A 23,802-nucleotide genomic window follows, 5' to 3' on the forward strand; every position below is an offset into this window, starting at 1 on the left:
GCAGTTGAGCGTTGTTAAGGGCCTGTACCAGCGCAGAGGACTTAGACCTCAATGAGTCCATCGCAAATCTTCCAGCCAATATTCAAACACCCTTCTTCAATAGGGTTTATTGAATGGTATCATACTTCAGTGTTTCCTCATTTATGCTCAACTCCTCCACAGTGGACTATAGTGGCTTCCAAACTCCGCTCCGTACTCTGAAGTCCGCAATCCTTTCTGCCGCCCAGACCACCGTCTAGACATCTATCTATACGACTACTTGCTGGCCATAAATTAAACTTTCAGCTATTAAGTTGGCAACTCCCATTACTAGGATGCAACAGTTCGTACTCCGCACTCCGCACTCCGCACTCTGCAACTCCGAGCACTTAGCCTAGTCATCTAGTATATAAGATGATCTTCGCTCGAAATGCTCACTTTCTAAAGCAACCTCATGTATATCAACTGTGGCAGCATTGACACATTTCCTCGATAATATTAGTCAAATTTCTCATCTTAAAGTTCTGTGTCTGTCAGCAAGATGAAGGTCGCGATCCTCGGTGCCACTGGTGAGACGGGCACCTCCATCTTGGGCGCCCTCCTCGACTCAACCGAGCCGCGATTTGTACGTCACATTTCATTCTTGGCGTAAGAATCTTATTGACCTGCTCAACACTTAGGAGATTACTGCACTGGTCCGTAAATCCTCACTGGAGAAACCTGAAGCACTTGCTCTCAAAGAGAAGGGAATCAACGTTGTAGCTGCGGATCTAAGTGGCCCTGAGGATGAACTCGCGCGAGCCCTCGATGGTATAAATACCGTTATTTCAGCAATCAGTGCTACTGGCCTCCTTGCGCAAATCCCACTCATCAATGCCGCTCAAGCCGCTGGTGTCAAGCGCTTCTTGCCTTGCTGCTTCGCCCCGATTATACCCCCAGCAGGTATTTTAGGGCTGAGGGATATTGTAAGCCCACCTGAGTATTACATGGCTTCTACCGCTGACAGGTGAAAAAGAAAGAGCAGGTTATCAATCACATCAAGAAAGTCAAACTTCCTTATACTATTGTCGATATCGGCTACTGGTATCAGTTGATGCTACCTCGCTTGCCCTCCGGCCGTGTTGACTATGCCTTGCCAATCACTCTAGGGGGTATTCCAGGTGACGGAAACACTCCCTGTGCCTTTACAGATCTGCCGGATATTGGAAGATGGGTCGCCCGCATTATCGCAGATCCTCGGACCCTGAACAAGATGGTCTTTGCCTACAACACGGTTCTGACAATGAACCAAGCATACGATCTGTTGGAAGAGGCCAGTGGTGAAAAGATTGAGCGCAACTATGTAAGTTTCTTTTCTTATCTGAATTCAAGAGCCAGGAAGATGTACTGTACTAATCAGGTTTGGGCTTGTAGATCTCAGAGGCCGCGGTCATGGAGGGAGTGGCTAGAGCAGAGGCTAATTGCCCGCCTGCGGACTCATTCGACTACTTTGAGGTAGTGAAGTACCAATACTTCAACGCACTCGGAATTCGTGGATATAATACCCCAGAGTACGCGCGGTACCTGGGATATGTAGATGCAACGGAGCTCTATCCCGACATGAAAGTGACAACCCCGGAGGTCTATTGTGAGAGGCTTTTAAGTGGGAAGGCTACAATCATCTATCAGCGTTTGATGTCGGCCGCTCAGTAAGGCGAGAGGTGACAAGCATACCTGATACTCAACTTCTTGTCGCGATCTGAAAAAGCCTCTCCTCGGTTCGAGCTTAGCCCAGTTTCTTCTGTTATTAAAAGGATATTGTTTCCGATAGAAATGCAGTGCCAATCTAAGTCAGCACGTCTTTGCTCTTCTTTGCCCCTGGCACAGCCTCCAAAAGGTAAGTGGCTGACAGGAATGCACTGCCGTTGTAGTAAATTCCAAGCTCTAGATCTCAGAATAGGCGTGTCATGAAATCTGTCAAGAGTTTGTTGAAGGGTGAGTATTCCACTATGTCATACCTCTAGCTCCTCCGGTACGTGGCAGGATTTGTTGTAGCTCTTTTACACTTGATAGATCTGTTGTGGGACGGAGGCGAGGCAAAGGGTTTGTGACCAGCTAAGTACAAGAGGAATGCAGAGTCGCCCTCTTATACGAAATATCAAATATCTTTCCAGCCCCTGTGATGAACATGAATAATCCTATATGTCGCATACTGATGAAATGGCTATGTCGATGAGGGGTTACAAGCCTCACATCTGGCCCCTGACTTCAGCATCCATCGATTCTTGCATTCATGAATTTGGCCAATTAAATGCATCAGGTTATATTTTCCAGCTCTGTGTGAGAGCTCGGGTAGTAGTACGTTGCATCCATTATCAGTGGTCGGTCTCTGAAAGAATGAACAGCGACATTGAGAAAGTTTTGGCAACGTGGTCATCCTCTTTGTGACCTCCGTAAACTGGCGGAGCGGATGTACTCAATAAGTGCGCTTACCCAATCCCAATAGTGCCAAGTCTCTCGAGGTGCCAAGGCTTTCCAGCTGAATACATAAAATTAGCAAAGTTCTCGGTATTCTCCTCTTTAATGTCTCCGTACCCGTCTTCAGACGGGCCTCAAGACATATAAATGTACATCAGTCAGTTCGAGAACCGTAGGAATTGAAAACAGCAGCTACACCACTCGACCATGCCTCCAAGATGTCTACTCATATAACTGTTCTTCCAGCCTCAACGAAAGTCGGAAAAGAGACCATCCGCCTACTTCTGGCCTCTCCAGCCAGTTTTACTATCCGTGGCATCTATCGCGATACCTCCAAAACTCCAGATGAATACACAAGCCACCCAAACTTCAGTTCAGTCAAGGGCGATGTTGCTTCTGAGGAAAGTCTTGATTTCAGCAATTCTGATGCCGTTCTCTATGTCCCGCCGCCGACTTATGAGAACATCGACCAGAGCGAATGGGCCAAGCAAACAGCCAACAACGTCAAAGGTGCCTTGAAGAGGTCAGACGTCAAGAGGCTCGTTGTTCTGTCTGGTCTGGGGTCCCAAAATGACCATGGTATCGTAAGTAAGCGTGGCCAAGTCGTCATCCGTGTCGATGCTGACGATGTAGGGCTTTGTCCGCTTGAATCATCACACCGACAACATTCTCAAAGGCTCTGTGCCTGAAGTGACTATCCTACAGTCAACTCATTTTCAAGAGGAGTTTGAGTACATTTTTCAAATGCCTTTGGGAGATCCGCCAACAATCTCATCATGGATCGCACCAAGGGATCTCAAGATCCCAATTGTCAGTCTCAAAGATGTTGGTGAGGTCTGTGCGCAGATCTTGCTCACCAAGCTCGAGAGCCTCAGCCCGCAAGTGATTAAGGTCTTTGGTCCTCGTGCCTACAGCTCAATCGACCTGAGAGACATGTTTGAGGAAATCACTGCCAACAAGGTTGAGCTTGGACTTGCGCAAGGTGAAGATTTGAAGGCTTTCTTCGGACACATTCTGCCTGAGTATTGCATTGCAGACTTCATGGAAATGATAGAATCGTCACTACCAGGTGGATTGATCGCCAGGGAGTATGAGGCCGATGAGAATACCGTGACTGGAAAGGTTGACATGTTGGAGGTTTTCCGTGAGCTAGGTAACAAATATGGCTGTTCCAAATAGAGCATATATAGACAGATCCAATACCTCTTGTTTGAATTATGGATGTCGGATAAGAAGTGATGTATGCCACAGCGCCCTGTGTTCGGTATGCTCGCCTGCGTTACCTGTTCGACGCAGATCACTCTTAGAGGGGTGCTTGAAGGTTCTTATCTTACTATTCTGCACAATTTGTCAATGTATGTAGGACAGATGTCGTCTAGCTGTTAGATTTCATTTCAGAAGGTTTCAACATCATGCAAACCAATAAAAGATAAACTCTGAATCGACGGAGCAACCCGACTATCTGCTGCCAGGACTGAGTAATGGCTCAATCATCTGATGACATTCTGGTCCGTCTAGTGTAAGTTTCTAAAAGAGTATTCAGTATACGGATATTACCCGTGTCACTAGGATCGGTGGCAATTGGCTTCACGTAGCGTGCATGTATCTATCCGTTGAAGCCGATAAACTTTGCGTGAATCACGCCAGAGTTTATCCATATCACCACAGTGACGAGGCGGGGGTTTACTCCGTATGCTGCTCTATCAATTGACAGGCGATAGGCAGCAGCAGATAAGGGTAGCAATCGGCTCGATAATGCCGTGATTCATCAATCTACAAAGGTTCCTTCCCATGGATATAAATGGAGATCCTTGCTCCAAATGCGACGGAACTTATGTTTTTCAGTGTGACCATGATGCTCTTCTTAATCTAAAACAGGAAGGTGGCTGGCCGTATGGCAAAACCACCTTATATGAGAAGCTTAAAGCCCCCCGCGATTTATACCTTTACCAAAACAACAACATATATCGCCATCACCAGAAAGTATGTGGTTTGCTGGCTGCGCTTCCGCTGCCCTCTTGGCGCTCACCGCCAGAGGAAGCGCGTACAGTATCCCCGCCCTGTCCGCTCGAGCCGACTCGGACTCTGGATCCATACAAGTTCACAACATCTCGGTTCCCGTCGATCATTTCCACAATGAGACCAAGTATGAACCTCACTCGGATAAGAAGTTTCCCTTGAGATATTGGTTCGACGCGCAGCACTATCGCGAGGGCGGACCGGTCATTATTCTTGCCTCTGGTGAGACTTCAGGCGAGGACAGAATTCCGTTCCTCGAACATGGCATCCTGAAGATGCTGGCCAATGCGACTGGTGGTGTTGGAGTAATCCTCGAGCATCGTTATTATGGCACCAGTTTCCCTGTTCCGGATCTCAAGACAAAGAACCTGCGTTTCTTGTCCACTGAGCAGGCTCTCGCTGATACGGCGTACTTTGCTGAGAATGTCAAGTTTCCGGGTCTGGAGAAGCACAATTTGACCGCTTCCAACACGCCTTACATCATCTACGGTGGATCCTACGCTGGTGCATTTGCTGCTTTCGCCAGAAAGATTTACCCAGATATCTTTTGGGGTGGTATCTCCTCTTCTGGTGTCACCCAGGCTATCATCGACTACTGGGAGTACTTCGAGGCTGCGCGACTTTTCGCACCCGGCGACTGCGCCAAGGTCACACAAAAGCTCACTCAGGTTGTCGACAAGATCCTCACTGGAAGCGACAATGAGGAGAAGAAACAGCTCAAGATCGCATTCGGTCTTTTTGGTCTACGCGACGATGATTTTGCAAACGCCATTGCTCGCGGAATTGGAGGGCTGCAAGGCAATAACTGGGACCCTGCACAGGACTCATCTGACTTCGGCATCTATTGCGGCAGTGTTTCTTCTGATGCTATTCTCTATGCTAGCACCAGGTCTCTTGCGCCATATGTTAAGAAGTGGCTCTCATCTCATGCCAATAAGAACGACGTCAAGTACTTGACGAACCGTTTCCTCAACTATATCGGTTACATGAGGTCAAACGTTGAGTCTGATAAGCAGGGAGGCTGTCAAGGCCAGACTCTGAATGAATGCTACTCTATTCGCGAAATGTATGGCAGCACCAGTCTTAACCCGTCATCCAGCGGGCGTCAGTGGACCTATCAGACATGCACGCAATGGGGATACTGGCAAACCGGCTCCGGAGTGCCTAAGAACCAGCTTCCGCTCGTCTCTCGCCTCATCGATGTTGAGTTCAGCACCATTCCCTGCCGAGAGCAGTTCAACATCACAGCCGAACCTGATGTCGAGTCTATCAATAAGCTTGGTGGCTGGAACTTTAGCTACCCACGCGTGGCCTTCATCGACGGTGAATACGATCCTTGGAGAGCCGCTACACCTCATGCAATTGGTCTTGCTCCCAGAAAGTCAACTGCTAGCGAGCCATTCATCCTTATCCCGTACGGTGTTCACCATTGGGATGAAAACGGTCTGGACCCTAACGCCACTGAGATCGGCCTCCCTCCTCCCGCTGTTGCCAAAGCTCAACAGGATATTGTTGACTTCACCAAGGTTTGGTTGGAGGAGTACGAGAAGGAGAAGGGGAAGCGTGCGAATGACCTTTAGGATGCGATACCTTGAGATTCTCTGTACATAGTTAGAAACATTATTACGATTATGACTTCAACCTTAGTCCTAGCAATAGAGTTCCCTGCTCCTGGCCTCATCATGCCAGTACCCTTGATGAACATCTTTCGTGACATAGTATAATGCTTGGGTAGAGACTTTCCATAATGTATAACATTTCTAAGATCGCTGTTAGAGCCTATTGATCAGCTAAGAGTCTTAGACAGACGAAGACAGATGTGACTTCGAGACTTCACCATATCTATCCTACGGGAAGCACTACAAGGGAGTTTTTGGTACGAGTGCCACTACTCGGCGTATTGCATGCAGACAGTAACGTTGTTCCTTTCCATAGCTGTTGTCATTGAGCCAAGGAAACTCCACAAGACAGTTTGTTTTATGCCAGACTTTGGAGCAAGCAGCGTTACAAGATAACAGAAAACTATATATTGATAGGTCACATAGGCATTTGGCACGATCAAGTGAATGATAATCAATGTAATTGAATTATATCTTGGACTCGAGGTCACATATATACAGCAGAATACTCAAAGATTCATCCCATTCAGGATAGACAGGCTTTTGTCCTTGTAAAAAGACCTTTCATACACAACCACGCTTAGTGGTTTGCTTAGTTCATGAGGTCGCGAGCGTGACGGCGGGCCTTCATGCCACGCTTGGCCTTGCAGCCAGTCTTGGCAGGCTTGGTAGCGGCAGGAGCCTCAGTCTGGACAGGAGTGGCAGGCTCCTGGGCAGCAGGGGAGGTCTCAACGGGGGCAGAGGGCTCCTCAGCGGCAGCGGAAGTAGCAACAGGGGCGGCAGCGGAGGTACCAGCGGCGGGAGCCTCAGTCTGAGCTGGCGTCTCAGGGGCGGCAGAGCCGGAGCCGGAGTCAGAGCCAGAGCCAGTGGTGGGGGTACCCTTGGACTTCTCAGCGAGCTTGCCCTGGGTAACCTTGGGGGACTTAATGGTCATGGCAGGGCCAGGGATGGGGTAGCTGGTAGGGTTGTTGTAAAGATCGAAGACGATGCCCTTCTCGGTGGACTTGTACAGCTCAGTTCCGAGGGTGCCCTCAGGGAGCTCAGAGCCAGAACCAGAGATCTCGAGGTTGAAGCACTGAGGGTAGTTCTGAGCACCATTCTCCTGGCCAGCGGCGTGGAGAGCAATGATCTCGTGACGGAGAACGTAAGAACCGGGCTTGATGTTCTCGGGGATCTCGATGAGCCAGCCGTTGTCGTTGGCAATCAGCTCGTCAGAGGCGTAAGTACCGGGGTTACCGGACTTGACAAGACCAGCCTCGTCGATCTTGAAGAACTTGAGGGTCTCCTTGTCAACGGACTCACAACCAGCGGAACCGCAAGAGGCCAACATGTCAATGACGGGGCCTTTGTGGCTCTCTGGCCACGTATCCCATTTGATGTAGATCTGATCGCCTGCCTTGACCTTGGCGTGGCCCTTGGCGTTCTTAGCATCGCGGTGGCAGATGATGTCGCCGGTGCCGAAGGCATCAGGGGCGACGAAACCGTTGTCGGAGGCAGTGGTGGACCAGGCGATAAGGGTCTTGGGGTTCTGGTCGAAAGGAGCAGAGCTAGCATCGAAACCGTCGTAGACGGCGCCAGCGACGTTGATGGAGGAAACGTGACCGTGAGCAGCAACGCCCATGGCACCGGCAACGGCGGCGAGAAGAGTCTTGGAGGTGAAAGAAGGCATCTTGAAGTTGTGTAAGAAAAGTAGGTCTTGTGTTTTGTAAAGAGTGGTAATATCCGACTGGCGGTTGAAGTGAATGAATGAATGAAACGACTTCTGTCAAAGAAGTGTGAAAGAATGTGCAAGGAGCAAAAAGTGAATGGAATGAACTGCTGAATGAGCCTGAGTGAAGAAAGAGAGTATCTTGGAGAGAGGAGGAGGGCGGTTTATATAAATGTTTGGAGACCTGAGCTGACGGGTAAAGAGCCTCATGGCTAAACGGATCAGTTTCCCGCCTTGGATAGATTGAGGCAGGGGTATCATGTTCGGGTCGATATGCCATCAGGGATGAGGGTGGTGGAGGGTTGCATGGTGATGGCCAAGGCCGTTTCAGCCCCTGTGGTTTTATGGGTATGATTGATCGAGATATGAGCAGATCATGCAAGTATTACAGTGATTTTCATAGTATTTTAAAGTTTAGAGTCGCATTTTACCGACGGTATATTCGAGGCTAGCATCTGGATCTTCACGATAGTCTGCAGATGGCCAAAGTAAGATTGATTATTGCCAAGAAATGTCAGAACGGTCATTCAGTTGAATACTCTCAACACCGTCCGAAGCGAAGTGACGAGCCCGTCTTGCAAGCGAGCAGTCCATCTCGGCCGAAGAGCCGCTGTACCTGAAACTGGGACAGAAGACAAGATGGAAAAACACAACCGTTCTTTTGTTCCTGCTTTAGCGCCGCAGGGGTCAGGTCAACGGTGTTTATTTTTCCGCAAGTCCCCATCTCTAGACCCTTGCAGGCCCAAGCTTGGGTCAGTCATCCTGAGACGATGGAGTTGCTTCTGTCCTTCTCCTGGCGTCGCTTACAACACGTTCCCCTCAGCACAAGTTCAGACGAATGAAGATGGATCTATTAACCGCTGAATAGATTAAATCAACGGATGAATGAACCGATGGAGACGAGAGGGGCCAGATTCTCAGGTGGCGTCAATCAATACCGTCTTGACAGGTCGGCTTGTGCGTTGTAAGCCGTCTTCTTGGGCCGATTGAACCGATCGTGGTGGTATTAGGTGGTGAAACCGTAAGAGCTTCACGAAGACCCTTCCAAACACCAAACAGTTGGTCCACTCTACGGTGATAAACTTTTAGGAAAACCGTATAGTTTTATGCTTTTCCTGCATCACATAGTCTTCAACCACCGTCTCTCAACAAGTGCCAGTGAATCGCGTGATTCCCGTGAGATAGCGGTGTAAAATGGTACCATGTGAGCCAGTCTCTCAACAAAGTCGTAGTGTAGTATCTCGGATTAGTATTCGCATTCACTCTTTTTCGCTAACTAACTTTTTTTTTTCTCGCTTTGCACATCTAAAAGTCCAAGCTTTCCCATTTTTCCCGCCTAATCTCCCTAAACCCCCTTTCAACAGCTTGGCTACGTTTTAATTAAAATTGCCCACTTCCATGCATCAAAAACCACGAAAGGCAGGAAAAATAAGAACAAAACCAAACAAGTTTCCACGAGTTCGTCTCTGATAAGGGAAAAGATATGCTTACGTCGGCGCAACTTGAGACACAGGGGCCGAGTGTGCAGGGGTCCAGCGGGATTCTGAAACCTGACAACCTTGGCGAGGAGGAACGAGAACAGAGAGGAGATGACAGTGACATTGAGGGGCGCCTGAAGCCGAGTCTGCGGTTTACGGGTCACCAGCTCTTCTATGTCTTTGGGCTTGACGGAATAGGCGCCATGGCTTTATCCGGGGGTGTGAATTTTGCTTTGGCTTATGGTGAGTTTACAGCTGAAGTCTGAGATGCAAAGCTAATGAAAATGGATAGTCATGTACACCACGCAAGACACCATCAAGAACCCAATTCGGTTGTTTCAACTGCCAAACACACTATCAGGCGATGCAGCTGTAACTATTATCGTCCAGTGCATTCTCACGTGGTTCGTTGAGATGGGCCTTGTCAGTTACGACCTTTCGAAGCGCTCTGTTCAGCCGATTGGCTTTGTTCCTGAGCCCTCGCACCAGTGGCTTCGATTGCTATTCTTCCTCCCACCAGCATCTGATCCAAGCGATCCCGAAGTTGAAGAGAAAGAGCCTCAAAGAAAATCTACTGTTCCTCCTGTACTTACGACGGTCGTGCAAGGGGCTCTGAGAGGTTTCATACTCGCTGTCGTGGGCTTCTTTATCCTCTGGCCATTGAGCGTGGGGGTTCTTACGACAGCTGGAGAACGCGATGGCGGAGACTGGAAATACAAAGACCGCTGGACACCACAGGCTTTCAAGGCGATTCTTGGTGGCGTTCTAGGTTTGCTTACGACGCCTTTGATGGCTTTGTTCTGGCTGATCAAGGCGGGTTGGGAGGGTAATGATGAAAGAGCCGAGGCAAGAGGCTCAAGGCGGAGTCAGTACGCTGAGGCTGAGAGGATGAACGCAAGGAGTTCGAGGCAAAGCCGATACATGGCGGAAGTATAGACATGCATCCGCGATAGACATGGCGCCGATTGCTTGATGGATTAATGACATGGAGTTATAATACACCACCAATTATGCCGGAGCAAGGTCAGGTTAGAAATATGGGCATGCAACGCTGGAAGGGAAATGCCGAACTTTTACGGAGTACGGAAGAATGATAATAAAGATCACGTATAGACTAATAAAATAATGATATTACAAAAGTCGGAATGGATGGTACCCCAACGGCGAGGGCACAGTGCTTAATTGCCATGTTCTAGAAGTCTAGGGTGGCTTCGGTGAATTAATTATACCGTGTCGCCGCAGATACGCAAAACGATTTGAGCTCGCATACCGCTTCATAAGGTTTGATATGTTACCACAACGCCGGTTGAATAAGATGAACGAGTTGTTGAGAGTTTCAATGTCTAACTCATAACGTCGAGAGCGAATGATGCATCCTTTCAGAATCAGCGTGCTACTAAACATGTGAATCAAATGGCTCTTTCGTGAGACCTCCACTAGTAATTCTGTGGACCTTGCGCTTGGGCATCGAAGAGTGTCTTGAAATGACGTGACCCTACAGATAAAAGTGCTGATAGAAAGGCGGATACATTGAGGAACCGCCATGTTACAAATACTGGCGCCAACGTTAAAGTTGGAGGCATCGGGCGGCGGTCGATGATGTCCTGTCATGTGGCATCGGCCAAGTTCATGGCTCCACTACCAGTATTCAGATCCTCATCATTATTATGCTGCGAAAGGGACGCATTGCATCATCGATCTTCTAACGGTAGTTAGTGTTGATAGCTGTTGCCGCTCAATTGAGTCGTTAGCGAATATTCTGTAATTATAATATAGAGCTTTTAGTAGCGAACTACATTCGCTTAGGATTGAAGTACACCATGATCTCCTCCCAGGCCTTCACCAAAGATGTCCCCATCGCCTCAAACATGGTCCATATCCGACGTGGAATATATCGAACCAACCAGTAAGTTCCCCCACATAACCACCAGATACATTCACCCAAGGTGCCAAAGATTGCTTTGAGCACATCGTAACTGGTGTTGCCAAAGGCCACCATGAATGTGCCTATTGCTTTAGGCGCGTCCACGAAGACGGCGCGAACGAGATGGCAGAAGCCATTCCACACATCCCCAAGAGTGATACCACGCAAGAAAGTCACGACCGCCATGGCCGCTGTGTGGAGGAGAGAGAACAGCTTAACGAAAATGTTCAGAATGGCATCGCCGATGCCCTTCAATCCGCTTCCGATCCATTTGAGAACAAACATTACCGCGCCGGGTATGCCTGTCAGGACCTTCCAAAATACTTTAAAGGTAGCCTGGGCCAAGCTCTTCAAAAACGACGGAAGCTCCTTGAAACCCTTCCACACCTCCGTTGCAGCGCGTTTGAGGGTGCTAGGTATCCCGAGTATCGCGTCCTTCAGCTTGCCAGGCAACTTCTTAAAGAAGTTCTTCACCCGATGGCGACGCCTCCAGGCAGCACGGCATATTTCGTTCGGCACATCCCAGACTAGAAACTTGGGGAGATCCCAAACAAGGATTCTGACGAACTTGACGATTCTATTGACAGCTCGTCGCACTCGGTCCATTTGCTTTTTATGCACGGTCGCCCATCGCTTCCATGCGCCGCCACGAATAGTAGGGAGATAATGTACGATTTCGCGGTGGCGGTTCGAGGCGGCTAGACGAAGGGCAATCGCTCCATCGGGCGCAATGATGTCGTGTTTCGCGCCGTAGTCTTCGATCAAGACTTTGACCAACGCCAGGTGCCCGCGCTCAGCAGCGACCATCAACGGCGTACGCTCAGGCAAGTCTGCAGGCTCGACGGTGCTATTCTCATCCCGTGCGCGACCGAATCCATTGACGCTTGCACCAAGAGCAACGAGGCGGCTCACCATGGGAACCTTGCCCATGCGCACAGCAGCATTTAATGGTGTCTCGCCCCATTGACTTGCAGTATCGGGCGATACCCAGCCACGGGCTATAAAATCGGCGACGATATCATCGTGGCCATTCTCGATAGCGGAGAAAAAGGCCTTAACGATGTCGCATTCGAGTCGGTGTGCTTCAAGGTACGATTCCCTATCTGCACCGGAGGCAAAACGCTGGAAGTTCGGCGCACGACTGGCGGGTGAGTAGAGGATAGGGAGTTCGACCCCTTCAGTGGCTTCGATTCGGTTCAGAAGGTCGCCATTGTCGATGGCTGAGTATGCCGGAAGAGGATTGTGAAGGCTTTCTTGAAACGCAGCAAGATCTGGTAGCACGGCGTGAGGCATTTCGTAAAATGTTGGGTGATGATTGCCTCAACATGAGGTACGGGGAGGGGCAAGTATTTGAAGTCATCTCAAGCATTTGTGGCTGCCGTCAAGGCGTTTACAGCTGCTGAAGTCGTTCCGAGGTTCTGGAAATTGGGGGCGTTTTCAGCTGCTGGTCTCTGCCACCGCCAACGGTCCTGCAGGGTTAGCGGATGAGATTAGCGTAGGCTGCCTGTAGGGCTGACCTGTTTAGTGGGCATAGCCACGGAGTTTTGCTGGGCTGGAATAATGGAAAATGTCAAATATTTCTATTTATTGGAACATAAAAAATATGCCAATTGCTTAGCTTCTTCCACTTATGGCGGAGTTACTCAGTATGGCTCGGCCAATATGTCAAAGTCCTAGCATGGCGGCGTAGCCGTGAATCTGGAGAGGCTGTTCACCGTGGTGCAACATAACCGTTTGCGCCTCATGGTGATTAGACGAAGGATAGATCATAATCTGGAGTGTGAAAGTTGGCATAGTATGCCAGCGACATATATTCTCTTCAAAATTACACAAAAACGAAACGTTATGAGTATTTAGATCTTATGTAACTTATGATCGCAACAAATTCTGGCATAACCACGCAGAGTATGGAGCGCAAGTTCGGCATTGTTTCCGAGGCAGTACAGGGTAGTCGATTTCAAGACAAGTCAGCTTCATAAACTCAATCAATCACCGTTGTGAAACCCAAAACCTATAGGGTCAAAGTCCATATACAGTCGAGTTGCAATTCGTTTCCGAGACTATAATGGCAACATCGGCACTATGCAACCTCTCCATCGCGATACCAATCCACTCAGATCCATCCTTATCTCAAGGCGTCAGTCAGCCCCACCTTGACGACAACAACACCATGGATGTCTATTTGTCATCCTCCAGACTCAATATTCACTCATGATCCTGGTCAATCATCCAACTCAACCTTCCAATTGATATCTTGCTACCAATCACTCCGCCATGACGCTCGTCAGGATCAGCAACAACAAAACCCTCAAGGGCCACAAGGCCATAATCTTCTCAACCGTTGAACCGCCCCAGGCTCAGATCGACGCCATTCAGAAACAGTTCCCCGATCTAACAATCAAGACTTTCATTCAACCGTGGGGTGCACCTCTCGATCCTAGTTTCGAGGAAGAGGAGTGGCAGGATACTACTGTCTTGTTGACTGCGACCTTGTTGCCAAAACCAGAACAGGCGCCGCATTTGCAATACGTTCAACTTACGAGCGCTGGTGCCAACCATCTCATCAAGGATCCCCTCTTTACGGATACAAAGATTCCATTTTCAACTGCTAATGGAGTTCATGGGTGAGTTGGCTTGCGGCGTGGAATACTATAGCTAATCGACAGACCTCAAATTGCGGAGTGGATCATAACTACTTATCTATCTCATCGACTTCACTGTAGGGTGTTCGATTGCTCTTTTTGGAAACTCTGGCTTACAATTTCATAGTAAAGGAATACTCGAATCTTCAAGATGAAGGAAAATGGAAACGTCTTCATCAAGGTGCCGAAGATACCGAAGATACAGCTGGCAAGCGAATGTCAGAACCCATGCTCTCGCACGTAAAGGATTTCGACTAACAACCTACAGTGGCATCCTAGGCTATGGTAGTATCGGCCGTCAAACAGCTCGTCTATCAAAAGCTTTAGGCCTCGACGTCCATGCCTACACTCTTCACCCTCGCAACACCCCAGAGTCCCGCCGCGATGACTCCTACACACCTCCGGGCCTCGGTGACCCAGAGGGTGAATTCCCTAGCAAATGGTTTTCCGGCGGATCCAAAGAAGAAATCCACCAATTTCTTGATTCAGGACTAGACATCCTCGTCATCTCAGTTCCATTGACTGACAAGACCAAGGGGTTGATCTCAAAGCCTGAGTTTGAAATTCTCGGTAAGAAGGGGACTTTCTTGATTAACATTGCGAGGGGACCTATCGTCGATACCGATGATCTTATCGAGGCGCTTAATTCGGAAACTATCAAGGGTGCGGCGCTTGATGTCACTGATCCTGAGCCTTTGCCTGATCAGCATCCACTGTGGAGTGCGAAGAATGTGACTATTACGCCACATATCAGTGCGGCTTCCTCATTTTACTATACGAGGCTGTTGGATATTTTTAGATTGAACCTTGAGAGGCTCAGCCAAGGACGAAACGACTTCATCAACAAAGTCAACCGGAAGGAAGGGTACTAGAGGTTTTCGAACGAAGATCTTAGAAACTATTGAATGTGTTTCGGTTTCCTATCTTCTATACGGGAAAGAAACGGATATTGGAAATGAAGACACATCATCCAGAGAAAGTAGGAGTGATATTGAACTACACGTTTACTGAACCATCTTCGTTTCCATCAATACTCTGATCCTCTGCACCTCAGCAGAACCATACGTTTCCTCCAGCATCTCCATGACTCCCAACGCAGTGATCTCTGGGTCCCATATATCCTTAACAATCACAGCACTGACGTCCGAAAATTGCACGAATTCCTTTACAATTTCGGCCCAACGTGCAGTTCCTTCAGGGTTGATATCGTAGTATTCGATCCATCCCCTCCGCTTTGCATCACGAAGATGACGAAGAACAGCCAGCCACGGAGTAACTGACTGATGTGTGATGAAGTGTTTGTATTCATGATTGGGACCTGGATTGATGCGTGAGGGGTTGTTGAGAAGCCAGTGGACGAGCTTGGGTGATGACATGGGGAAGATGGTCTTGTTACGAGAGCAGAGAAATTCTGTCGCGTAGGAAAGTAAAGGTGTAGGCCCGTCCTCTTCCTCTTCTTTCATGTCTTGTTTTTCACGAATAAGGTCCTCAACTTCCTGACAGACATAATCTGTCAGACCAAACTTGGTAGCAAGGCACAAAAACGGCCGATGAATAGGAGGCGCTTTCATCCTGATCTCATAAGCTCCAAATGTACTCTTTGCCCAGTGATCATACGAATCAGTCGGCTTCTCAAGCCAGAGCCAAGAAAGAGTCTTATCCATCTCGTTCAAGAACTTCTGCTGACGGCCTTGGGGATCGTTTATGATATATCGTGCATGTGTCATGGCGAGTGCAATATCAGGATACCACTCGTCTAAACGCCGATGATGCTCGATTTCTTCGAGAGGATGCTTCAAACGAAGGATGTATGATCTCAGAAGTCGAAGGTGAGGGTCAAAATCTGTGGACTGGAATGCTTCGAGGCTTTTTCCTGCTCCGCCGTCCATGAGCCAGTCTCGAACTGTGCGGTGTATGTAGATGACCTTGCTCGTTGTGATGAGACTCGCAACGCTGGCATGCCTGTCCTGAAAATTTGGCACTCGTACATTGCCCATCGGCTTGGCAACGTGCACATTCAACAACCTTGCGAAGCGAGCTTGGATATACTGTACTGCCGTTCCGCAGCGTCTCTGAATTTCTTCATCCGTCGCTTCCACCACTTCGCGATCGAGAGCCATAGCATCGTCCGCTTTGAAAAGCGCAAAAGCGAGTTCCCAGACTGTCAGTGAGTTGGAGGACTCATCTTTGATAAAGTCCGCGACAATTTCTCTGGCACGCATGAGCTGGAACAGAGTGGCAGTCTGCATGATCTCCGAGGATGTCTGATCCTTAAACAGAAGCTTTTCGAAGAGATCATCAAGTTCTGTAGGAAGTTCTTTCAGAGTCTTCTCCAGAACTTCGAACTTGGTGTTATTCTGAAATGTTACGAGCATACGCTCAACTGCGAGTCTGGCCCATAAGAAAACACCATTGGCCTGTCCAATCACCGTAGTGATTAACATATGAGTGGACTCTGGATTCTGCTTCATCATTCTTCGAATATGGTCATTCGATTTGAGTGTATCATTTGCATACCGGTATATATCGTCGTAGCTCAGATCCTGAAGCTTGGTATTTGGAACAGACGTTTCGAATGCCTTTTCAAAGACATCCCATGGCCGAGACGAGAGACAGAGTTTGAGTGACTTTCCATCGTATCTGGATGTCAAGTCCTTGAAGAAGTTTATGATTTGGACATGATCGCCATCAAACTCATCAAGACCATCGATGAAGAGACAGATGTTAACACTAGGCAAGGCCGCGTCCAGAAGAGAGTGGAAAGCAGCCTGTAAATCTTGGACAGTCCATTCCAGAGCAAAGTTGACTCGTTCCTTGGTCGTCATATGACGCAAGCGACTCCAGAGATCAGGAAACGCTTTTTCAATGAGCTCTGGATCAAAAGACAGTAGCTGATGGAGGAGGTATCGCAGCAGGCCAGTTTGCGACCTCTGCTGCTGAGATCCACTGGTCCAGAAGAAGAAGCCCGCTGTATTGACACTCTTCTTCCCGCCCCATTTGCGAAGATGATACAGCGCAACTGGATGCTGGGAGAGGTATCTCACGAGAGTAGATTTACCAGACCCGGGCTTTCCAGTGATCCAGTAGATAGGACCCAGTTCCGTGGTGCTGAGCCATGAGACGAAGCTGTCCCTGAAGTTCTGACGCAGAGACTGGTCGATGGGCGAATTGTCAAAGATCCAATCAAGAGTCTTGGCGTGAGCTTCAGTGACTTGACTCTCGCGATCGTGCATAGATTTGTATGACAGACTCTCGAGAATGAAGTCATTGACGAGGCCCACGGGAGCTAGCTTCGGGGGTCTCGGGATGCCGGGAATCTGCCCGGGAAACTTGCCAGCATCATCCTGAGCAGTTGTTTCCGTGTGCTCAATTAAACTCTTCGTCTCAGTCTCATCAGACTCAAGCTCACGGCCTGTGAGCTGTAAATCAGCGAGCAAGGGTAGACAGAGTTCACTAGTAACAACACGTTAGCGTACCATTAGCTTCTGGAGAGCAGCCAGTAAAGTCAACTAAACTCACTGTGATGACGAAAATGTGTCTTGGCATCGATGCAACACTTGACGGAGCCGTGCATTCAGCGCCGTGACATCGTCCAGGGGCCAGAGCTTGCAGAAGCCAGCGACATCGATTGAATCACTGAACGCGTTCAAGACACGGTTGACGTGGACGACGAGGTCATCACCAATCTGAACACAGGCAAACCTGATCTGAGCTTTCTCGTATTCTCCCTCTTCACCCTCAATGCGCTTCACCGAATGCGTCAACCCCTCGAGTAAGCGAGTAAAGTCGGTATCACAGCGATCTGTATATCCCAGACTGTGTATCCCTCGCACAGCATGGCACACATCAACAGCCCTAGCGAGGAATTCAGATACAGTGTCAACCTTAGCGTCTGCAGCCATTTTATAAGCTTGTAATGGTGCAGCTAGCGGGTTTAATTTATTATACTATTATGCAAAAGTCCTGTTAATCTTCTCCTCTTGGCATGTGGATTTCACAAAGATTGAAGTTTAAAAATAAAAAGAGAGGTTGGAATGGAATGTGAGATTGGAATGAGGGGTTTAAATACGGTCTCATGTTGGTCACGCGTAAGCAATCATCCCTGTAGCTTCTCTACTATCACATTGCATTGAAACAGGCTGAATTAGCTATCGAGTGCCGGTCTGTGAAACAATTGGTTATAGCGTTCTACAAGGTTCACAGCCCGTACCACGCTTTTCTAAAGCGTCCGTTTCGAAACGTCGTATAAGAAACGCCACTCTCCCTGCCAATTTTCACCATCGTCATCGAACAACACCAACAAAATGGCTTCTCTCTCTATCTTCATGGGAGTTCTCTCCCTGTCAACATTTACACTCGCGGCGGGTAATACACCCGGTCTTCCTCTTGTCATCAATACATGGGGTGGCGATTTCACCGCCGCTACGGATGCGGCCTTCACCGCGCTGGGGAAGAAGGCTTCTGCACTTGACGCGGTTGAAATTGGAGGTACGACGTGTGAGAACAAGCAGTGCGATGGAAGTGTAGGCTTTGGAGGAAGTCCTGATGAAAACTGTGAAACTACACTTGATGCGATGATCATGGATGGTGGGAGTATGAATTCTGGTGCTGTTGCTGCTCTGCGTCGCGTTAAGGGTGCCATTTCTGTTGCTCGACATGTTCTCGATCATACTACCCATTCTCTCATCGTTGGAGACCAAGCTACCGAGTTCGCTATCCAAAATGGCTTCAAGACCACAAGCCTGTCTACCAAAAACTCGGATAAGCTGTGCAAGGACTGGAAGGCCAAGAAGTGCCAGCCCAACTATCGTATCAACGTCAGCCCAAACCCAGCATCAACATGCGGTCCCTACAAGCCTCTCGCTACCCTCACAACAAGCACCATGAAGACGAATAAACAAACCGGCCACGACACCCTCTCTCTCATCACAATCCACAGAGACGGTTCCATGGCTGCAGGAACAACAACAAACGGCGCCTCCCACAAGATCCCCGGACGCGTCGGCGACGGCCCCATCGTTGGCAGCGGCTCTTATGTCGACAGCGACATTGGCGGCTGCGGAGCCACAGGCGATGGCGACATCATGCTTCGTTTCCTTCCTTGCTACCAAGCCATCGAAGGCATGCGCAACGGCCTCTCACCCAAAGAAGCAGCCGAGGATGCAGTTCTCCGCATGGTTCGCAAGTACGGCGATCTCAAGAGCGGTATCGTTGTCGTGGATCGGTACGGAAACCACGGCGCTGCATGCAGTGGGTGGAACTTCCAGTACAGCTACAGAGGAGGAAAGATGACCAAGACAAAGGTCGTCACTGTGAAGCCGGTGCAGGAGGTACGTCTTGACTTGTAGCCTTGACGAATTATGAATGTGGTTGACAAAGTCTTAGGTTTAACGAGCATCGAGCGTAACAGCATGTTTGTATTTTAGTTGTATCAATCGACAACAGTTATGTCTTTGTCTTTAGTAGCGCTTTAGATATCCAAAAACAAAAATGGAGAACGATTGTTATGTATTGCCCTTGATACATGTGATATCTCTCCATGTTGATGCAACTAACTTGATTGACCCCTTCCCACGAAAAGTCTTGATATGTCGCCACAAAGACCTTGGGAGTAATTTTGTATCATCGCCCCAGCCTTTCAGCCTGGAAACGAACTCCCTGAGGGCTGGATGTCTCGAAAACTCAAGGTAAAAGTCCTCCGTATGGGCTTTCTCCGCAAGGCTCGCGAATGAACCTGGGTTGATCTGCTCTTTACCGAAAGGGCCAGCGCCAATACTGGGATAGTGGACACCCTTGTTATCAGGATCGAAGATGCCATCAACGGGAGCCGAATTGGGTTGCATAACACCACTCGGACTGAGGAAACGGAAGTACGCTTCCCGACAATCAAGAACGTCAGAGCGTGGGAGGAGACCTTTCATGAACAGATAGCCATCCTCTTCATAGCGGGCCCTCAGGTCTGCGATCGGCTCAGATGGGTAAGACTGTTTGAGCTTCCCAATCATGCCAGACTCAAGAAGCCCGTCATTGACGAGATAGCCTTCTCTGAAAGCATGCCTCGCAGTCTGCCTCGCAGTCTGTGTCGCAGTCTGGGTCATAGTGCAGGCAATCAGTCTGGCAGCGATTGAATTGACATGAAGTGGTTAGACATTCGAGCGAGGTTGTCATTTTATCACTTACATGAGGAGGACACAGGTTCATGATTGGCAGTCACTTACACACATGGAAAATGTCTCCAACAAACAGATGTTAGTTCCTTACCAAAAACAGTAAGCTTCCGGCGAGACACTACCCAGTCAGACATGCTATTAGGGCAGCTGGGCATAATATGCAACCAGAGTTGCGGGGGTTGCAGGGTGCAGGGCTAGTGGAGGTATGCTATCATGAACCGCATCAAACAAGGGCAAGATTGACAGTTCCACGGGAAATCTATCATTGAAGTAAAAGGAAGGGGAATGTTGACCGAGTGTGCTAAAAGAAGCAACTGCTTAGTTGGGGCGGCTCCAATGGCCTTCAATGAGGATAACTTGGTAGACTACTGATGTCAAGTAGAGGGGCACGCACTTCACATGACGAAGGGCAATGACGGACGTGAGGTCGACGTTTATGACAAATTTACAAAGCAAAAAACAACTCTGCCGAGAGAAGGTTATACTATTCTCCATTGACTATCGTCCACATCCTTCTGCTAATGACCTGTAACATCCTCTAATCTGCTTCTACGTATAAGCCCAAGCAGCGAACTTATCCCCTGCAGTCTGAATCTCAATCCCTTCAACAGCCAAACAGCCACTTCCAGTGAAAGTGCTCGTCGTCGCCTTGAGAACCGCCTCCTTCGTAATTGGGACATTCCTCGCTGTAGGGCAAGCCCAAAGTCCCGGACTTGCGTTCTCCGGGGACCACATAAGTATCGTGACAGGCATCTTGCACTCTGAGATGACATGTGCGCGTTGGAAGCCGCCCATCTGTGAGCCCGGGGGTCGAAGGGCGGAGTGTGCGGGTGGATAGGATATGATCCCATCGGGGGCGACGAAGATGAACTGACCGCCTGGAACTGCGGCCTGATGTCGTGAGCATGGATTAGGTGAGTGGCTATGTGACCTACTGCGAGACCCGTCATGTTTCCATCGACTTGGGTTGAGGTGCCATCGGGACACTCAGTAGCGTTGTCAAGACCGCAGAATGTGCTGGGCTTTGTAGCACCAATGATGAAGGCTTTGTTCCTTGCATTGATGATGCGCGCATGGATCTGGGGAAGCGAAGGTGCGTAGACGGAGAGAGTGTAGTAGGCATTCACCGCGACGATGATAAGGAAAAATAGAGCGAGGAGTCTCATGGTAGCGAACTACACAAGGCGCATTTACGAGTTGACATGGAATGCGGGAAGCTGGCAACTTGAGTGCTATAAGATGATGATGTTGGGCATGGGTTGTCTTGGCAAATGCGGATAGATTGGACGAGATGAAGGCAAATTGAGAAATGGAGGAAGGCTCGAGCCTTTTCTACTCGATGCCTTCTTGACTCGGTTACATCTCGCAGAGATGCCTCGAACAAGAGATGATCAGAATGTGCCATAAGTAATTCTTATCATTTAAATCTCTGCTGTTGTATTGTAGAACTGCAGAGTAATTTTGCGGTCAACTCTTCGTCTCCTCCTCCACGTGCAGAACTGGGGCTTCTTCAGATCAAGGCCGTGGCGATCGTAAATACAACCCTCCTTAGGACGTCAACACCGCGGACAGCCCTCCAGACTCCCTTAGGACCCTGAACACATGTACACCTCAACTCGTCATCTGAAACTTCAACAGAGATGCGATAAGTTCGTGTCCACGTTCCCCAGATCTAATGACGCGGCCCGATGATGTTTCGACAGGGACAATGCACGGCCGAAGTGGCAAGACGGTAAGACTGAGAACACACTTGCTCGCGTTGACCATCATTCGTGATCGCTCCCCCAAGACCATGTACTTGGATCTCAGGGCCATGCCAGCTGAGAATGGCCACAGCAGGTAACAGTAACATCTTGCATTGTAACCAATAAAAATAACTCATGCATCATATCTAATGCTTCCCAGCCTTACCCTTTATTCTATTAACAAGCCCCAAAAGCTTCGCCTTCAAACCTGTGCTTTGCGCCTCGTCGGCACCTACAAATCTCCTAACTAAAATATTGTACAATCCTCCAAATGCTAGCGCGATCGCTGTCGATGTAAAGATAATAACGTTGTATGGCATACTGAAATCAGGTGTGGGTAGGTATAGCAGCAGTGTCGTAGTGCGGATGTTGAGAACTTTGGGCTCTAATGTTGTGATAACAGCAGCGGCGACGTCGAAACCTCTGTTGGCGTCGGGAGGATACTCGGTGTATCGCAAAATGGACTTTTCAAAATCGTATGTCAGGAAAACCGTGCAGTGTGGCGGAATGCGCATGAGGAGTTCAAGCTGTGTTCCCCTTGCGCGGTCGAGTGCGGGACGGTAGTAGATCTCCTTGATCAGATCGCTCGAGTTCGACGAGGGTGAATCGGCAATACGGGCCGAGAGGGTGTGAAGGTAGATGCGCATGAACCATGGCAGCGACTCCATGTAGACGAACTCAACATCGGTGTCACTAGGGTTGCTCAGGATGGCCTGTACACCACCGTGTTCCTGGCCGTGACCGTTGAAGCTGCGATCAGCGTAGAGAAGAGGTGTCTCGGGCTTATTAAGGATCTTGTCCTCGTCTTGTGACTCGGGCTTGACGAGCATGAGAGTAAGTTCGGCGTTTGTATCAAGACTATAGCAGCGAGAGTTTTGGGATCGGATCTCGCGGGCGCCTTCGGTTGTGTAGATGTCGCGGGACTGGGGGATCTGAACACAGACTGGAGGAACATCGGGATCGGTGAGAGGGCATGTACCCTTCATGGGGCGACCGAAGACTTGAGATAGAGTCCAATCTTGACCGTCGAGACTGTCGGCGGGGTAGCATGCGTGATCAGAATGGTAGGGTTTGGAGGTATCGCAAAGCAGCTCGTGAGCAGGAGGGGGTCGCGGAATCGGGTTGTCTAGAAATGTTAGAGGGGCCATCCAATAGCGTCCATGTACATACTTTGAGGCCTCTTGGAACGATTGACATCAAGAACCATATCAACAGTCTCCTCCATCTCCAAGAAACACTCTCCGCCCGCATTGCACTTGGGTCGAACATCAATTGCCATGCTCTGATAGGAGGCATCGAATAGCTTATGACCATCCAGAAGTGTAGCAATACCAGCCTTGCCCTTGCAGGGCAACAACTTCAAGAAAGGTGTCAGGTTCTCGGTACAGACAACTTCATGCGGCAGAACGCCATGAAGAAGTCTCATGTTCGCAAGCGACGAGTTCGAGTGGTCGCCGTCGGGCTGGAAAGACATAACAGGTCGAATCGTCCTCGTCTCATCGATAAAGTTCAAACTGGCGCAGAACAATCCAGACAGAGCGTTTGTCAGTATTAGCCACTTCTCATCAGCCTCCTCATTAGTCTCGGCATCCAACCACGCCCAGAGTTCAACACCAGTGCCTCCCTCGCGAGTTCCATCCCACGGTCTAGCACCCCACGACTGAGCATCCCATCGTCCTAGCGTAAACCGTAAATGTAGCTCTCGTGTCCCAGCATACTGAAGAATCTGCGCCAAAGATCGAGGAAACAGTCGAAAGTTATGCGCTTCGAAATCGGCAATTGAGGTATTGGCTCGGAAGTTGAAGCTCGCTAGAAGCTGGGACAGGGGTAAAGGTCGAAGCGTCAATTGCTCGTGATAACCGGATGCGGCTGCAGAAGTGAGTGCGAAGCCATTTGTTATGGCCAGTAGCAGACAGGCCAGAAAGTGGCGCATCTTGAAAAAAGAAAAAGGGTGAAGAAGTGAGGAAGTCGATCAAGACTTCACATGGCACCTTTGCCCTTGGGAGATCGATTTGGTGTCGTAGCTTGGAGAGCTACTGCGACGTGGAGGATTCGATGCAG

At 49.2% G+C, this 23,802-nt stretch overlaps 12 protein-coding genes across 12 annotated transcripts; 6 read left to right on the forward strand and 6 right to left on the reverse strand.

The window, feature by feature from the left end:
• Positions 1-520: 520 nt before the first annotated feature.
• FVEG_07235 (hypothetical protein) lies at positions 521-1,671 on the forward strand (the record flags this gene model as incomplete). Its single annotated transcript, XM_018895830.1, has 4 exons — positions 521-604; positions 660-944; positions 995-1,321; positions 1,393-1,671. 4 exons carry the CDS (start codon positions 521-523, stop codon positions 1,669-1,671), a joined length of 975 nt encoding a protein of 324 aa, XP_018753164.1.
• Positions 1,672-2,654: 983 nt separating this feature from the next.
• On the forward strand, positions 2,655-3,615 carry FVEG_07234 (hypothetical protein; the record flags this gene model as incomplete). The annotated part of the gene is made up of 2 exons (XM_018895829.1): positions 2,655-3,020; positions 3,070-3,615. The coding sequence occupies 2 exons, from the start codon at positions 2,655-2,657 to the stop codon at positions 3,613-3,615; spliced, it is 912 nt and encodes a 303-aa protein (XP_018753163.1).
• A 624-nt stretch (positions 3,616-4,239) lies between these two features.
• On the forward strand, positions 4,240-6,167 carry FVEG_07233 (hypothetical protein). The gene has a single exon (XM_018895828.1). The coding sequence runs from the start codon at positions 4,422-4,424 to the stop codon at positions 6,033-6,035; it is 1,614 nt and encodes a 537-aa protein (XP_018753162.1). The 5' UTR covers positions 4,240-4,421; the 3' UTR covers positions 6,036-6,167.
• A 402-nt stretch (positions 6,168-6,569) lies between these two features.
• Positions 6,570-7,898, reverse strand: FVEG_07232 (endoglucanase). Its single transcript, XM_018895827.1, has one exon. It carries the CDS (start codon positions 7,741-7,743, stop codon positions 6,667-6,669), a length of 1,077 nt encoding a protein of 358 aa, XP_018753161.1. The 5' UTR covers positions 7,744-7,898; the 3' UTR covers positions 6,570-6,666.
• Positions 7,899-9,106: 1,208 nt separating this feature from the next.
• On the forward strand, positions 9,107-10,406 carry FVEG_07231 (hypothetical protein). Its single transcript, XM_018895826.1, has 2 exons — positions 9,107-9,503; positions 9,553-10,406. Exons 1-2 carry the CDS (start codon positions 9,266-9,268, stop codon positions 10,194-10,196), a joined length of 882 nt encoding a protein of 293 aa, XP_018753160.1. The 5' UTR covers positions 9,107-9,265; the 3' UTR covers positions 10,197-10,406.
• A 571-nt stretch (positions 10,407-10,977) lies between these two features.
• On the reverse strand, positions 10,978-12,578 carry FVEG_07230 (hypothetical protein). Its single transcript, XM_018895825.1, has one exon. It carries the CDS (start codon positions 12,475-12,477, stop codon positions 11,053-11,055), a length of 1,425 nt encoding a protein of 474 aa, XP_018753159.1. The 5' UTR covers positions 12,478-12,578; the 3' UTR covers positions 10,978-11,052.
• A 789-nt stretch (positions 12,579-13,367) lies between these two features.
• Positions 13,368-14,919, forward strand: FVEG_07229 (hypothetical protein). The gene is made up of 4 exons (XM_018895824.1): positions 13,368-13,808; positions 13,851-13,903; positions 13,954-14,044; positions 14,095-14,919. Exons 1-4 carry the CDS (start codon positions 13,459-13,461, stop codon positions 14,696-14,698), a joined length of 1,098 nt encoding a protein of 365 aa, XP_018753158.1. The 5' UTR covers positions 13,368-13,458; the 3' UTR covers positions 14,699-14,919.
• Positions 14,689-17,842, reverse strand: FVEG_07228 (hypothetical protein). The gene is made up of 2 exons (XM_018895823.1): positions 17,346-17,842; positions 14,689-17,279 (listed from the first exon to the last, which is right to left on the reverse strand). The coding sequence occupies exons 1-2, from the start codon at positions 17,726-17,728 to the stop codon at positions 14,831-14,833; spliced, it is 2,832 nt and encodes a 943-aa protein (XP_018753157.1). The 5' UTR covers positions 17,729-17,842; the 3' UTR covers positions 14,689-14,830.
• Positions 17,843-17,949: 107 nt separating this feature from the next.
• On the forward strand, positions 17,950-20,467 carry FVEG_07227 (N4-(beta-N-acetylglucosaminyl)-L-asparaginase). The gene is made up of 2 exons (XM_018895822.1): positions 17,950-19,156; positions 19,212-20,467. The coding sequence occupies exons 1-2, from the start codon at positions 18,131-18,133 to the stop codon at positions 19,215-19,217; spliced, it is 1,032 nt and encodes a 343-aa protein (XP_018753155.1). The 5' UTR covers positions 17,950-18,130; the 3' UTR covers positions 19,218-20,467.
• FVEG_16045 (hypothetical protein) lies at positions 19,331-19,924 on the reverse strand (the record flags this gene model as incomplete). The annotated part of the gene is made up of 1 exon (XM_018905282.1): positions 19,331-19,924. The coding sequence occupies one exon, from the start codon at positions 19,922-19,924 to the stop codon at positions 19,331-19,333; it is 594 nt and encodes a 197-aa protein (XP_018753156.1).
• Positions 20,468-20,497: 30 nt separating the features above from the next.
• FVEG_07226 (hypothetical protein) lies at positions 20,498-21,162 on the reverse strand (the record flags this gene model as incomplete). Its single annotated transcript, XM_018895821.1, has 2 exons — positions 20,498-20,887; positions 20,932-21,162. 2 exons carry the CDS (start codon positions 21,160-21,162, stop codon positions 20,546-20,548), a joined length of 573 nt encoding a protein of 190 aa, XP_018753154.1. The 3' UTR covers positions 20,498-20,545.
• A 228-nt stretch (positions 21,163-21,390) lies between these two features.
• Positions 21,391-23,747, reverse strand: FVEG_07225 (phosphatidylinositol glycan, class T). The gene is made up of 2 exons (XM_018895820.1): positions 22,912-23,747; positions 21,391-22,867 (listed from the first exon to the last, which is right to left on the reverse strand). Exons 1-2 carry the CDS (start codon positions 23,672-23,674, stop codon positions 21,888-21,890), a joined length of 1,743 nt encoding a protein of 580 aa, XP_018753153.1. The 5' UTR covers positions 23,675-23,747; the 3' UTR covers positions 21,391-21,887.
• Between the last annotated feature and the right edge of the window lie 55 nt (positions 23,748-23,802).

The sequence above is a fragment of the Fusarium verticillioides genome, chromosome 8, assembly GCF_000149555.1.
Source record: "Fusarium verticillioides 7600 chromosome 8, whole genome shotgun sequence".
In the NCBI taxonomy this organism is placed as follows: Eukaryota; Fungi; Ascomycota; class Sordariomycetes; order Hypocreales; family Nectriaceae; genus Fusarium; species Fusarium verticillioides.